The sequence below is a fragment of the Entelurus aequoreus genome, linkage group LG07 (assembly GCF_033978785.1).
Source record: "Entelurus aequoreus isolate RoL-2023_Sb linkage group LG07, RoL_Eaeq_v1.1, whole genome shotgun sequence".
NCBI lineage: Eukaryota > Metazoa > Chordata > Actinopteri > Syngnathiformes > Syngnathidae > Entelurus > Entelurus aequoreus.
In genome coordinates this window covers 80,055,898-80,071,259 of record NC_084737.1, presented here as the reverse complement: position 1 = coordinate 80,071,259, position 15,362 = coordinate 80,055,898, and the positions used below count along the sequence as shown (strand labels likewise).

General features: G+C 39.8%; 1 protein-coding gene across 1 annotated transcript in view; it reads left to right on the top strand.

The window, feature by feature from the left end:
- Nucleotides 1–15,362, top strand: part of LOC133654414 (laminin subunit beta-2-like) — a 78,569-nt gene that overhangs the window by 33,526 nt on the left and 29,681 nt on the right. Inside the window, 12 exon segments of the mRNA XM_062054728.1 lie at nucleotides 1,102–1,234; nucleotides 1,311–1,385; nucleotides 1,387–1,504; nucleotides 4,089–4,232; nucleotides 4,417–4,449; nucleotides 4,452–4,498; nucleotides 4,501–4,596; nucleotides 4,598–4,650; nucleotides 5,716–5,888; nucleotides 6,060–6,095; nucleotides 13,021–13,245; nucleotides 14,869–15,086. Of these exon segments, the coding sequence (XP_061910712.1) occupies nucleotides 1,102–1,234; nucleotides 1,311–1,385; nucleotides 1,387–1,504; nucleotides 4,089–4,232; nucleotides 4,417–4,449; nucleotides 4,452–4,498; nucleotides 4,501–4,596; nucleotides 4,598–4,650; nucleotides 5,716–5,888; nucleotides 6,060–6,095; nucleotides 13,021–13,245; nucleotides 14,869–15,086 (1,351 nt within the window).

Sequence of the window (15,362 nt, the reverse complement as noted above, 5' to 3'; positions counted from 1 at the left end):
AGTGATCCTATTTTTACACATGTACTGTAGTAGTGATCATAGTTTTACACATGTACTGTAGTAGTGATCATATTTTTACTCATGTACTGTAGTAGGTGATCCTATTTTTACACATGTATCTGTAGTAGTGATCATATTTTACTCATGTACTGTAGTAGTGATCCTATTTTTACACATGTACTGTAGTAGTGATCATAGTTTTACACATGTACTGTAGTAGTGATCATATTTTACACATGTACTGTAGTAGTGATCCTATTTTTACACATGTACTGTGGTAGTGATCATAGTGTATACACATTGTTCTGTAGTAGTGATCCTATTTTTACACATGTACTGTAGTAGTGATCATATTTTTACACATGTACTGTAGTAGTGATCATATTTTTACACATGTACTGTAGTAGTGATCATAGTTTTACTCATGTACTGTAGTAGTGATCATATTTTTACACATGTATTGTAGTAGTGATCATATTTTTACACATGTACTGTAGTAGTGATCATATTTATACACATGTACTGTAGTAGTGATCATATTTTACACATGTACTGTAGTAGTGATCATAGTTTTACACATGTACTGTGGTAGTGATCATATTTTTACACATGTACTGTGGTAGTGATCATAGTTTTACACATGTACTGTAGTAGTGATCCTATTTTTACACATGTACTGTAGTAGTGATCATAGTTTTAACATGTACTGTGGTAGTGATCATAGTTTTACACATGTACTGTAGTAGTGATCCTAGTTTTACACATGTACTGTAGTAGTGATCCTAGTTTTACACATGTACTGTGGTAGTGATCATAGTTTTACACATGTACTGTGGTAGTGATCATAGTTTTACACATGTACTGTAGTAGTTCACTTGTTTAAACATGTGTACTGCATTAGCTACTTCTTTTTACACTTTGTACTTGAGATAAGAATGTTCCCTAAAGCGTTGCCTGGAGAGTTCATGTGTGTTAGAACATATTTATCAGTAACATTGCACGGATGAACACAACTATTGACGGTAAAACTGCGACTAAAAAAATAAACATTGGAAATGTTAGGGAATGAGTACTCGTAGTACTTTCTACTTGTCCTTTCAGGTTCATGGTCCCTCCTCAGTCCGTGTGTCTGGAGACAAGCGTGACCTACACCATCCGCTTGGACTTCAGACGCTATCAGGACGCCAACAACGTCCTCAACGGAGCGGCCAACGCTGTCCTCCTGGCGGACTCAGTGAGAGACACTTCCATCCTTCCTGCTCTCCTGTTCCTCTTCTCTTGGTGACATCCTCGTCGTCTTGGCTCTCTAGATTGCCCTGATGCCTCGCCACTCCTCCTTGGAGATGTTCAACGCCGGGGATCTGGCCTCCGACGCCAGGAAGCAAGACGTACGAGCGGTACCGCTGTCACGAGGGGGCCAAGAGCGTGACCCGCCCCTCCATGAGCGACACCTGCGCCAAGCTGATTACCAGCATGTCGGCTGTTATCAACGACGGGGCTTTGCGTGAGTGCAGAAACACTTATGTGACTTTGTACTTATTGTACTGTATGGACCCAAATATAATCAGAATCAGGAATACTTTAATAATCCCTGAGGGGAAATTAAGACCTAGAGCAGTCGGTGGTATATATATATATATATACTATATATAATATATATATATATATATATATATATTATATATATATTTATATATAATATATATATATATATATATATATATATATATATATACAAATATGGCACTTTAAAAACACCTGAAGAAGCTCCTTTTTTCAAAAAATCTTCTACAAAGCGGAGAGGAACTGTTCTGTGACCGAAGGCAACGGCTGTTTGCGACCTTTCTCTTTGAACCGACCTTTTCTTTTGAACTGTTTTTGACAAAGGCGATGGCTGTTTACGACCCCCGTCCCTTAGAAACAGCTGTTGCCATGGAATCAGGGAAAGTCCAAATAAAAAGAGGATCTTTCGTCGGAGCGTGGTGGGAGACTGTGCAAGGGTACAGCCCAGACGTTTCTCCTCAATAAGAATATTATATTGTCTATGTCAGTGTTCTTCTTGGTGAGGCCAAAGACTCACCAAGAAGAACACTGACATAGACAATATAAATCAGTGGTCCCTCAACCGTTTTTTGTAGTTGGGGACCGGTCAACGCTTGAAAATTTGTCCCACGGACCGGAGGGGGGGGGGGTGATTTTTTTATTTTTTATTTTTTTGTTTCTTTTTTTTTCCATAGAGAAATACAATCATGTGTGCTTACGGACTGTATCCCTGCAGACTGTATTGATCTATATTGATATATAATGTATATATTGTGTTTTTTATGTTGATTTAATAAAAAAAAAAAAATATATATATATATATATATATATTTATTTATTTATTTTTTTTAATTTTTTTAATTAAATTTCTTGCACGGCCCGGTACCAATCGGTCCGCGGCCCGGTGGTTGGGGACCACTGATACAAATGACATAAATTTGGCCGACGATTGGGTTTTTAATCAGGGATGGACTGATTATCAGCCGGTTATCACTGAATATCATCATGAGCTTCAAGAGGTAGTCACCTGAAATGGTAGTCACTTCACAGGTGTGCTTGAAGCTCATCGAGAGAATGCCAAGAGTGTGCAAAAGCGGTAATCAGAGCAAAGGGTGGCTATTTTGAAGAAACTAGAATATAAAACATGTTTTCAGTTATCTCACCTTTTTTTTTGTTGAGTACATAACTCCACATGTGTTCATTCATAGTTTTGATGCCTTCAGTGACAATCTTGTCAGATTCAAACACTGATGACATCTATTAAACCAAGACAAGAAGCAAGGAATTAAACAGAGACAGAATTCAATTTGGCTCAATTGAGGGGAAACGTCTGGGCTGTACCCTTGCACAGTCTCCCACCACGCTCTGACGAAAGATTGTACGCCTCCTCTTTTATTTGGACTTTCCCTGATTACATGGCAACAGCTGTTTCTAAGGGACGGGGGTCGTAAACAGCCATCGCCTTTGTCACAAAACAGTTCAAAGAAAAGGTCGGTTCAAAGAAAAGGTCGTAAACAGCCGTTGCCCTCGGCCACAGAACAGTTCCTCTCCGCTTTGTAGATCTCGGGTCAAGACCAAATCTTCCTGTGGATTACGATAGAAGAAAGAAACCGACGCCTTCATGTCGCTTCCCATCGTACACGGTGGAGTTTTACAAGCCTTTTGCTTGGTAGGATCAAAGACAGCTTTTGTCTTCTCGCCGGGAACTCATGGCAACACAAAGTTTTGTGATAACTTAGATACAATTATTCTGACAATCTACAATGTAAATAGTCATGAAAATAAAGAAAACACATTGAATGAGAAGGTGTGTCCAAACTTTTAGCCTGTACTGTGTATCGGTATTGCAATATGTATCGCAATGTAGATTTTAGATCAGTGGTTCTTAACCTTGTTGGAGGTAATGAGTTCAGTTTCCTATGCGCATTCACCGAACCCTTCTTTAGTGAAAAATAAAAAAATAAAAATTCTTAATTTAGTCTTAATTTATAAATATTAATCATGAAATGATTAATATTATATTAAAGAAATACTAATAAAGATATATGTTACAAACAGAAAGTTACAGAAATGTACACATGATCCCGTGTTTACATCTCATTGTGCAACATGTGAATGTTTTAGTGGGAACTAAATGCGATATCGGAAAGGGGTAAATGGGTCCCATGTTTATAGTCTTTGGTATGACTCGGCCGGGTTTGAACTCACAACCTACCAATCTCAGGGCGGACACTCTAACCCCTAGGCTACTGAGTAGGTCCACGCATATGGAAAACTAGAGAATACTGTTTGGGGGTATCCATAATACGCCGATAGGGAGAAGTTTTTATGCACACGATGAGTCGGGGGTGTCTTGACCTCCGGAGGCTCCGCCGAACCCCTGAGGCCGACTCGCCGAACCCCTAGAGTTTGATCGAACCCAGGTTGAGAACCTCTGTTTTAGATCATATCGCCCATCCCTTACGGAGGTTTGGCATAAAATGTCAATGGTTTCTTGGTCCTGGCTGGGTTTAGTCGGCTGATTCTGTGGCGTTTCTCCTCTCCAGCCTGCAACTGCCACCCGCAGGGATCCACCAGCTCCATGTGCGACGTCCGCGGGGGTCAGTGTCACTGCAGACCCAACGTCATCGGTCAGCGCTGCGAGCAGTGCGCCTACGGAACCTACGGCTTCGGACCCTCAGGCTGCTTTGGTGAGAAGCAAACACTTGGGCCCTGGGTTAGTCTTGGACTAATTAGTACACAACAACAATGTCGCAGAAGTATTTGGATTTGATGGTGATGCCAACTCTACTGGCGCCCTGCTGCTGGCGCCCAGTGCACGTCCGGTCAATCTCCACGCCTCCAGACTTGCATTTTCAATCCACTATCTCGCAGCCTGCGGTTGCAGCCTGGAAGGTTCGGTCACCCCGACTGTGTGACAGTACACGGGCAGTGCCAGTGTCGCCCCGGAGCGTTCGAGGCCAGCAGTGTGACGGATGCCAAGCGGGTGCACTGGGCTTCCCCAACTGCCGACCTTGCCAGTGCAACGGCCACGCCGACGAGTGCGACCAGAGAGAGCGGCGCTTGCATCAACTGCAGGGACAACACCGGTGGAGACCAATGTGACAGGTGACGTCCTACCGGTCATTTGCATGTGTATATTTCAAAATCTAAATGAATATAATCATAGAAAATTATGTTTTATGTATGCACGCAGTATACTATATATGTTTATATTTGACATTCTTTGTTTTTGTGTCTGGTAGTGTGTTATTTTACATATAAATCTAAATCTAATTAAATAAAAATCAATTATATGAGGTGGCGACTTGTCCAGGGTGTACCCCGCCTTCCGCCGGAATGCAGCTGAGATAGGCCCTAGCACCCCCCGCCATCCCAAAAGGGACAAGTGGTAGAAAATGGATGAAAATAATATTTGTTTTTGTGTCTGGTAGTGTGTTATTTTTCATATAAATCTAAATTTAATTAAATAAAATCAATTATATGAGGTGGCGACTTGTCCAGGGTGTACCCTGCCTTCCGCCCGAATACAGCTGAGATAGGCTCCAGCACCCCCCCCCCCCCCCGCCACCCCCAAAGGGACAAGCGGTAGAAAATGGATGGATGGATGGATGAAAATATTATTTGTTTTTGTGTCTGGTAATGTGTTATTTTACATATAAATCTAAGTCTAATTAAATAAAATAAATGATATGAGGTGGCGACTTGTCCAGGGTGTCCAAAAGGGACAAGCGGTAGAAAATGGATGAAAATATTATTTGTTTTTGTGTCTGGTAGTGTGTTATTTTACATATAAATCTAAATCTAATTCAATTAAATAAATGATATGAGGTGGCGACTTGTCCAGAGTGTACACTGCCTTCCGCCCGAATGCAGCTGAGATAGGCTCCAGCACCCCTATCTAGTTGTAATACACTTTTCTAACACTTGTGGCAGTCATGACAATATAAAAGAAACAGAAGAAGTATGGCGCTAAAGTCATAGAGAAATTTCTTAAGCGCAAAAATGATGACTAAAGTGGTGAAGCTGTATTTTCATTTGCACTTTTAACTTTATTGACAGTTTAGTTAGGAAACATACACTAAATTGCCAAAGGCCGAAACAACTGCTATAGCTACATTTGTGCCTGATATTGTAATAAGAAGTGCGCCGCCTTGTTCCCTGTCGTCTTAGGTGTGCCAACGGTTACTACGGTAACCCAATTTTGGGAGTGGCGACCGGCGGCGGCTGGTGTCGCCCGTGCCCGTGTCCGGACGGCCCCAGCAGCGGGCGCCACTTTGCAGTTTCTTGTTACCAGGACAACCACAACCAGCAAATTGTCTGCAACTGTAACCACGGATACACAGGTAAACTTAATGAGGACTTTTGAGTGTTCTCGCACTCATTTAATGGGTAAGATCAACCACATCCTCAGGGGGATACAGTAATGAAACGCATGGTGCAAGTGGAAGGATGAAGAACAGCCTCAGAATGGTAACCTGCACCCGTTTCCTCCCTCCCCTGTATTACTGGTGCAGGGATGGTTAAACGCTCCAGGCTGACCCTTTGTAAGCGTGAGTAGTTGCTGAGTGGATCACCACTTCACCATCTGTCACCCAACCAGTTCTGCCAATGCACGCATGGCAAACAACGCTTCTCTATTACCTACGCTGCCTTTAAGGCAGGGGGACCCCAACCTTTTTTTTTTCCTCGCCAGGGACCGGTTTAATGGCCCGGTAGCAAATGCCCCACGGACTGGGGGCCGGTGGTTGGGGGACCACTGCTTTAAGGATCTGCAGACCACTTTCTGAGCCTTTGCACAACATATATCTGTCATTGTACCCCACTGAGATGCATTGGATGGTTGATCAAATTAAAAAAAGTAATTTGCCAACTTTTCCACTCGGCAGAGCAATTTTCTATTAAAATGTGTTAGTAAAAATCCAGTGGGATACATCATAGTTTCCTGTTACAAAAAGTGAACCTATATGTACGCATTTTCTGTTCAGTGACCCAGAATCATTTGGCTGTTAAGTCTGGGTCAGCGACTGTTTGAAGAGCCCGTTCATCTTTTTTTGGAGGTTATAAATGTACCGCGCCTCCTCCACTTGCTACTTTCTAGTCCTCTGTCCAACTTCTCTCCTTCCCCTCTAATCCTTCTTGTACTTTGAGCAGCTCTTTCATCTTTCCCCACCTTCTCTAATTTCCTGCTGTACTCCCGTGCGGCCAAATATGACAGGTATTTGGCAAATAGTCACGCACAAACACAGCACAATGTGGCACACCGTGGTGGTGCACAGCAGGGTTCCCTTGAGTCTCTGTATGGTGGGTCAAAATGTACATTTCAGTGAAATTAAAACTTTCAGAATTTTTTTTAAGGTTGTTTTCTGTTCATAAGTTCGGAGCCCCTGAAGGGACATGGGGGAAATTTTATTTTTTATAATTTTATTTTTATTTTATTTTTTTTTAGACATGTATCTCGAGAAACTATCTCGTGCGCACGAGAAACTTTTTATAAAATAAAAATTAAAAAAAACAATTATTTTTTTATTTTTTTTTAGACATGTATCTTGTGCGCACCAAAAACTTTTTTTTCTTTTTTTTAATAATTTTATAAAAAGAAACTATCTCGTGCGCACGAGAAACTATCAAACTATGAAAAAAACTATCAAACTATAAAAAAAAGTTTTTGGTGCGCATGAGATACATTTCTAAAAAAAAAATAAAAAAAATTATTATTGTTTTTTTTATTTTTATTTTATAAAAAGTTTCTCGTGCACACGAGATAGTTTCTTTATATAAAATTATTTTAAAAAATTTAAAAAAGTTTTTGGTGCGCACGAGATACATGTCTAAAAAAAAAAACATTATTGTTTTGTTTTTTGTTTTTTATTTTATAAAAAGTTTCTCGTGCGCATGAGATAGTTTCTCGAGATACATGTCGAAAAAAAAATTAAATAAAAATACAATTATAAAAAATAAAATTTCCCCCATGTCCCTTTAGGGCAGACCTGGGCATTCTGCGGCCCGCGGGCCGCATCCGGCCCTTTGTGCGTCCCTGTCCGGCCCGCGTGAGGCCAATTATAAATTACAAAATACATTTTAAAAAGTATCTATGTCGAGTGTGCAATACAACGGTGCTGCTTTTTTTTTGAAAATCGTTATTTGTATTACTTCCGTGTGGACGTATGCGTGTGCGTGATTGTGAGTGAATGTGAACAGCTGCAATCATTAATTACAAAATAAAGTTGAAAAAACATCTATGTCATGCGCGCAATACAACTGTGCTGCTTTTATTTTGAAAATTATTATTTATGGGCGTGTGTCAGTGTGTAACCTGTGAGTGAAGGTGCACATGCAGCGACAAGTGATGCACGGTTTACACCCGAGACGCTAAAAAGAGAAAAGTTGATGAAGAATGGCGTGTTTCCAACAAGACATGGACTGCCATGCAACGTTCCCTCTAAGGTGCGTGCCTGCGCAATTGCGCACTGCTCAAGCGTCTGCTGCGCGCAGCAAATATATGCCGCGCACCAAATCAAATCCCATCTGAATTCTAAACAAAATAAACATATTTATTCTATGTAATTTTGCAATGCAACTTTGAGTGACAGTGACAACAAGCGGCCCTAACGGTGTTCCTCAACACCGTTCAATTGAACACCGTTCAATTATTGTAACGTCTATCGAGATGCTTCGAGGCCAGGAATTATATCGATCACTTTATTGAGCAAAACTGTTTATATTCGGCCATAACCACACCAAAAACATGAGTAAAACACTTCTATCTCGAAAAACTAGTCATTTTCTGCCGTACAAACCAGGCCAAAACCAACTTGTCATCTGTCACCAACACGCATAGCACTAAACCACTGCTGCGTTTATGGCCACACAAAAAGTCGGACAACTCAAACATCACACAAAGTTACACTATGACTCCTCAGTCATACGTGTGCTTATTTTACTGTCATTTATTATTAATATTAATTCTATTTATATTAGTCATGGAATGCTGTTACATACACTATGTTGAAGTATTACTATTATTATTAATTATTATTATTATTATTATTATTATTATTTATCTTACGGTATATATCAAAAATAATATTGAGCAAAATTTAATTGAAATATTGTCGATGTGGCCCTCCAGCAGTGCTCGGGTTGCTCATGCGGCCCCCGGTAAAAATTAATTGCCCACCCCTGCTTTAGGGGCTCCGTACTTATGAACAGAAAACAACCTTAAAAAAAATTCTGAAAGTTTAAATTTATTTTTTTTTAATAATTTTATAAAAAGTTTCTCGTGCACGCGAGAAACTATCTCGTGCGCACGAGAAATTTTTTATAAGATAAGAATTAAAAAAAACAATAATAATTTTTTTTTTTTTTTAGACATGTATCTTGTGCGCACCAAAAACTTTTTTTATTTTTTAAAATAATTTTATAAAAAGAAACTATCTCGTGCGCACGAGATAGTTTCTCGTGCGCTAAAAAAAATAAAAAATGATTATTGTTTTTTTTTTTTTTTTTTATTTTATAAAAAGTTTCTCGTGTGCACGAGATAGTTTCTCGAGATACATGTCTAAAAAAAAATGTAATAAAAATAAAATTATTAAAAAAAAAATTTCCCCCATGTACTTATGAACAGAAAACAACCTTAAAAAAAATTCTGAAAGTTTAAAAAAAAATTTTTTTTATCATTTCATAAAAAGTTTCTTGTGCACACGAGAAACTATCTCGTGCGCACGAGAAACTTTTTATAAAATAAAAATTAAAATAACAATAATTTTTTTTTTTTTTTTTAGACATGTATCTCGTGCGCACCAAAAACTTTTTTTTATTTTTTAAAATAATTTTATAAAAAGAAACTATCTTGTGTGCACGAGATACATGTCTAAAAAAAAAATAAAAATAAATAAAAATTTTAAATTTTTTTTTTATTTTATAAAAAGTTTCTCGTGCGCATGAGATAGTTTCTCGAGATACATGTCTAAAAAAAAATAAAATAAAAATAAAATTATAAAAAATAAAATTTCCCCCATGTCCCTTTAGGGCAGGGGTGTCAAAGTCAAATGGACGGAGGGCCAAATAAAAAATTTAGCTACAAGCCGAGGGCCGGACTGTTCGAATGTTCATTGAAAATTTTTTAAATGACGCATATAGTCTAGTGAACCTAATTGAACCTACTGAAAACCTAACAAATATATTCCAATATGATCAGATAAATAAAGCAATATTTTCTTATGGCTCTGTCAGTAATCTTTAATTTTCAACAGACACAAAAGACAAATTTCCTTTATATAAAAATCCCCATAACATGAACATTGAATGAAAGAAACCGGTATTCAAGGCACCATCAGTAGCCTATATTTTCTATTTTAGCAAAAGTGGGCTAAATTTACTTCAAAGAAAAAAACAATAATAGCAATTTTCTATCATCCACTCAACTGAAATATTTTTAAAATATAATTAAATTGAAATACAATAAAATAAAGTGCAAAAATCTATAAATCAAAAACAACACTTTGTTTAAGGAGAAGTAACATGCAGTGAAAACAAATATTAAACTTTAACTTTTAAACTTGAATTGAGTAAAAACTCTAAATATGTGATTGCACAGTAATGTTCACATTAAACCCCCCTCCTCCCTCCGTGGGAGGGAGGCGAGTTGGGTGCCCGAAACCCCCCGCTGGTTTCGGCCCGCCCCTTGGCGCGCGTGGCACGGCGGGCTCCGCGACCCGACGGCTGGCCCTCGTGGCTTGACCGCGGGCGCGTCCCGACGGGCCGCGCGTAGGGGTCAAACGCAGAAGTCTCAGGGCCTCGTGGTGAGGGGGTGGCCTGCGGGTTTCGGCCCGCTTGACCCCCCCGCTCCGCTTGGCGCGCGCGGCACATGACGGGTTCCGCCACCGACGCTCGGGCTGCAGCCCGACGGTGGTGCGGGCCCGGCGGTGACGCGCGGTTTGGGGAAACAAAGCAGAAGTCTCAGGGCCTCGGGGCCGGGTTTCGGCCCGCCCCCTTGGCGCGCGTGGCAAGGCGGGCTCCGCGACTGACGGCCGGGCTGCAGCCCTTCGGCCGGCAGGCGCGTCCCGGCGGGCCGCTCGCCCCCTTTCGGAACCTTGGACCGGCATCCGCTTGGTGCGTGTAAAAGATCTGCGGTCTGCGGGCCGGTTCTAATAATAAATCAAGATCATCCCAAGGGCCGTAAAAAACCTTCTCGCGGGCCGGATATGGCCCGCGGGCCTTGACTCTGACATATGTGCTTTAGGGGCTCCATACTTATGAACAGAAAACAACCTTAAAAAAATTCTGAAAGTTTTAATTATTTATTTTTTAATCATTTTATAAAAAGTTTCTCGTGCACACGAGAAACTATCTCGTGCGCACGAGAAACTTTTTATAAAATAAAAAAAATAATAATAATAATTTTTTTTTTTTTTTAGACATGTATCTCGTGCACACCAAAAACTTTTTTTTATTTTTTAAAATAATTTTATAAAAAGAAACTATCTCGTGCGCACGAGAAACTATCTCGTGCGCACGAGATACATGTCTAAAAAAAAATTAAAAATTAAAATTATTATTGTTTTTTTATTTTTATTTTATTTTATAAAAAGTTTCTCGCGCCCATGAGATAGTTTCTCGAGATACATGTCTAAAAAATAAATAAATAAAAATAAAATTATAAAAAATAAAATTTCCCCCATATCCCTTTAGGGGCTCCGTACTTATGAACAGAAAACAACCTTAAAAAAAATTCTGAAAGTTTTAATTTAAAAAAAAAAAAATCATTTTATAAAAAGTTTCTCGTGCACACGAGAAACTATCTCGTGCGCACGAGAAACGTTTTATAAAATAAAAATTAAAAAAAACAATAATTATTTTTTTATTTTTTTTTAGACATGTATCTCGTGCGCACCAAAAACTTTTTTTAATTTTTTAAAATAATTTTATAAAAAGAAACTATCTCGTGCGCACGAGATACATGTCTAAAAAAAAATAAAAAATAAAAATTATTATTGTTTTTGTATTTATTTTTTATTTTATAAAAAGTTTCTCGTGCGCATGAGATAGTTTCTCGAGATACATGTCTAAAAATAAATAAAATAAAAATAAAATTATAAAAAATACAATTTCCCCCATGTCCCTTTAGGGGCTCCGTACTTATGAACAGAAAACAACCTTAAAAAAAATTCTGAAAGTTTTAATTTTTTTTTAAAATCATTTTATAAAAAGTTTCTCATGCTCACGAGATAGTTTCTCGTGTGCACGAAATACATGTCTAAAAATAAATAAATAAATAAAAATTATACCAAAAAAAATGTCCCCCATGTCCCTTTAGGGGCTCTGTACATAAGAAACAAATGTAGAGAATTGGTTATAATAATACAAACCCCAATACCAGTGAAGTTGGCACGTTGTGTAAAAGGTAAATAAAAACAGAATACAATGATCTGCAAATCCTTTTCAACTTATATTCAATTGAATAGACTGCAAAGACAAGATATTTAACGTTCGAACTGGAAAACATTGTTATTTTTTGCAAATATTAGCTAATTTTGGAATTTGATGCCTGCAACATGTTTCCAAAAAGCTGGCACGAGTGGCAAAAAGGACTGAGAAAGTTGAGGAATGCTCACTTATTTGGAACATCCCACAGGTGAACAGGCTAATTGGGAACAGGTGGGTGCCATGATTGGGTATAAAAGCAGCTTCCATGAAATGCTCAGTCATTCACAAACAAGGACGGGGCGAGGGTCACCACTTTGTGAATAAATGCGTGAGCAAATAGTTTAAGAACACCATTTCTCAAAGTTTTAATTACTGCTCCGGTTTGGATTTTATGTGCCGTCAAAGTCGGTCCCGTCCATCGCTGCTTGCAGCTTTAATTTGACTTATTTTTTGCCTGGTTTTGTGTTTCTTTTGTATCATCCCGTGATGTGTATATTACTTTTTTTTTTGTTCGGTTTGTACTTCATGAAGTTTTGCACTTGTTGTGTTTTTTGTTTGTTTTCATTATATTTGGATGTAATTGTTGGTTTATATGATATCCATTAAGTAAGACTGCGTATTATGTTGAAGGGGGCAGGAAAATATAAGATTTTTCTTCATCCTGCTCCTTCTCAGGCATTGGTGTGTAAATGTATAATTGAGGTATAATTGTCTGTCAATTCAAGACGCACATCAATGAAGGAGATAAATAAAAAATGAAATGAATGAATGAATGAATTTTGAGGACAAAAATGGATTTATTCCATTTTGGAGTAAGCATAGCAAAATGTGGGAAAAGTGAATATTTTCCAGATGCACCAGTATTAACTTGTGGAATGGTCAGCTGGCGCCCCCTGTTGGTTTGAATGTATAACTCAATGGACCCCGAATATAGGACCACCCTCAGGAAAACAAATAAGAACCAACATGGCAGTGTTAAGAGTAAACGTAGTATTGGAATTGTCATACCTAATCCCTTCATACTTGACACTGACTGATCTCTCCTCTCAGGTGCACGCTGTGAGGAATGTGCCCCTGGTTACTATGGCAACCCCTCCCAGCCCGGGGGGCTGTGTCAGCCGTGCCAGTGCAACAACAACATAGACATGGCAGACGCGGGCGCCTGCGACAGACGCAGCGGGGAGTGCAGGAAATGCCTCTACAACACCGAAGGACCCGACTGCGCCATCTGCAGAAGCGGCTATTTCGGGGACGCTTCCAGGCGCAACTGCAGGAGTGAGTCATGTGTTGACCTGGGACTACAACCCCCGTTTCCATATGAGTTGGGAAATTGTGTTAGATGTAAATATAAACGGAATACAATGATTTGCAAATCATTTTCAACCCATATTCAGTTGAATATGCTACAAAGACAACATATTTGATGTTCAAACTCATAAACATTTTTTTTTTGTGCAAATAATCATTAACTTTAGAATTTGATGGCAGCAACACGTGACAAAGAAGTTGGGAAAGGTGGCAATAAATACTGATAAAGTTGAGGAATGCTCATCAAACACTTATTTGGAACATCCCACAGGTGAACAGGCAAATTGGGAACAGGTGGGTGCCATGATTGGGTATAAAAGTAGATTCCATGAAATGCTCAGTCGTTCACAAACAAGGATGGGGCGAGGGTCACCACTTTGTCAACAAATGCGTGAGCAAATTGTTGAACGGTTTAAGAAAAAACCTTTCTCAAGCAGCTATTGCAAGGAATTTAGGGATTTCACCATCTACGCTCCGTAATATCATCAAAGGGTTCAGAGAATCTGGAGAAATCACTGCACGTAAGCAGCTAAGCCCGTGACCTTCCATCCCTCAGGCTGCACTGCATCAACAAGCGACATCAGCGTGTAAAGGATATCACCACATGGGCTCAGGAACACTTCAGAAACCCACTGTCAGTAACTACAGTCGGTCGCTACATCTGTAAGTGCAAGTTAAAACTCTTCTATGCAGGGCGAAAACCGTTTATCAACAACACCCAGAAACGCCGTCGGCTTCGCTGGGCCTGAGCTCATCTAAGATGGACTGATACAAAGTGGAAAAGTGTTCTGCGGTCTGACGAGTCCACATTTCAAATTGTTTTTGGAAACTGTGGACGTTGTGTCACAAAAGAGGAAAAGAACCATCCGGATTGTTGTAGGCGCAAAGTGTAAAAGTCAGCATCTGTGATGGTATGGGGGTGTATTAGTGCCCAAGACATGGGTAACTTACACATCTGTGAAGGCGCCATTAATGCTGAAAGGTACATACAGGTTTTGGAGCAACATATGTTGCCATCCAAGCAACGTTACCATGGACGCCCCTGCTTATTTCAGCAAGACAATGCCAAGCCACGTGTTACATCAACGTGGCTTCATAGTAAAAGAGTGCGGGTACTAGACTGGCCTGCCTGTAGTCCAGACCTGTCTCCCATTGAAAATGTGTGGCACCTAAAATAGCAGAAGGGAGACCCCCGGACTGTTGAACAACTTAAGCTGTACATCAAGCAAGAATGGGAAAGAATTCCACCTGAGAAGCTTCAAAAATGTGTCTCCTCAGTTCCCAAACCTTTACTGAGTGTTGTTCAAAGGAAAGGCCATGTAACACAGTGGTGAACATGCCCTTTTGCCAACTTTTTTGCAATGTGTTGCTGCCATTAAATTCTAAGTTTATGATTATTTGCAAAAAAACGAACATTAAGTATCTTGTCTTTGCAGTCTATTCAACTGAATATGGGATGAAAAGGATTTGCAAATTATTGTATTCCGTTTATATTTACATCTAACACGATTTCCCAACTCATATGGAAACGGGGTTTGTAGAACGCAGAAGCCTAACGTTGACGTGCTCCACTTTCTTTCTTTTTTATAGAATGCATTTGTAATTTCCTGGGTACGGACAGGAGCCAGTGTTTGGACCGTGAAGACTGCGTGTGCCAGCGGTCCACAGGTCAGTGCCAGTGTCTGCCCAACGTGATGGGGCTGACCTGCGACCACTGCGCCCCCGGACACTGGAACCTGGCCAGCGCCAAAGGCTGTGACCAATGTGGATGTGACCCTCACAACTCGGTCACAACGCTGTGTAACGAGGTAGGTCAACTCCACCCGGGTTGTGAGCATGAGTTCACCCTAAGACCAGAAGAAACCAAATTCAAGACTGTGCACAAATAATGAATAATATAATATTTCATTCTTATTTTATTTTCCCCCTCATCCTTGCGGCGGACCCCGAGAGCAGGGGTCCCCAAACTACGGCCTGCCGGATGTTCCAAGTTAAAGATATACAGTCGCGATCAAAAGTGTACATACACGTGTAAAGAACATCATGTCATGGCTGTCTTGAGTTTCCAATACTTTCCACAACTC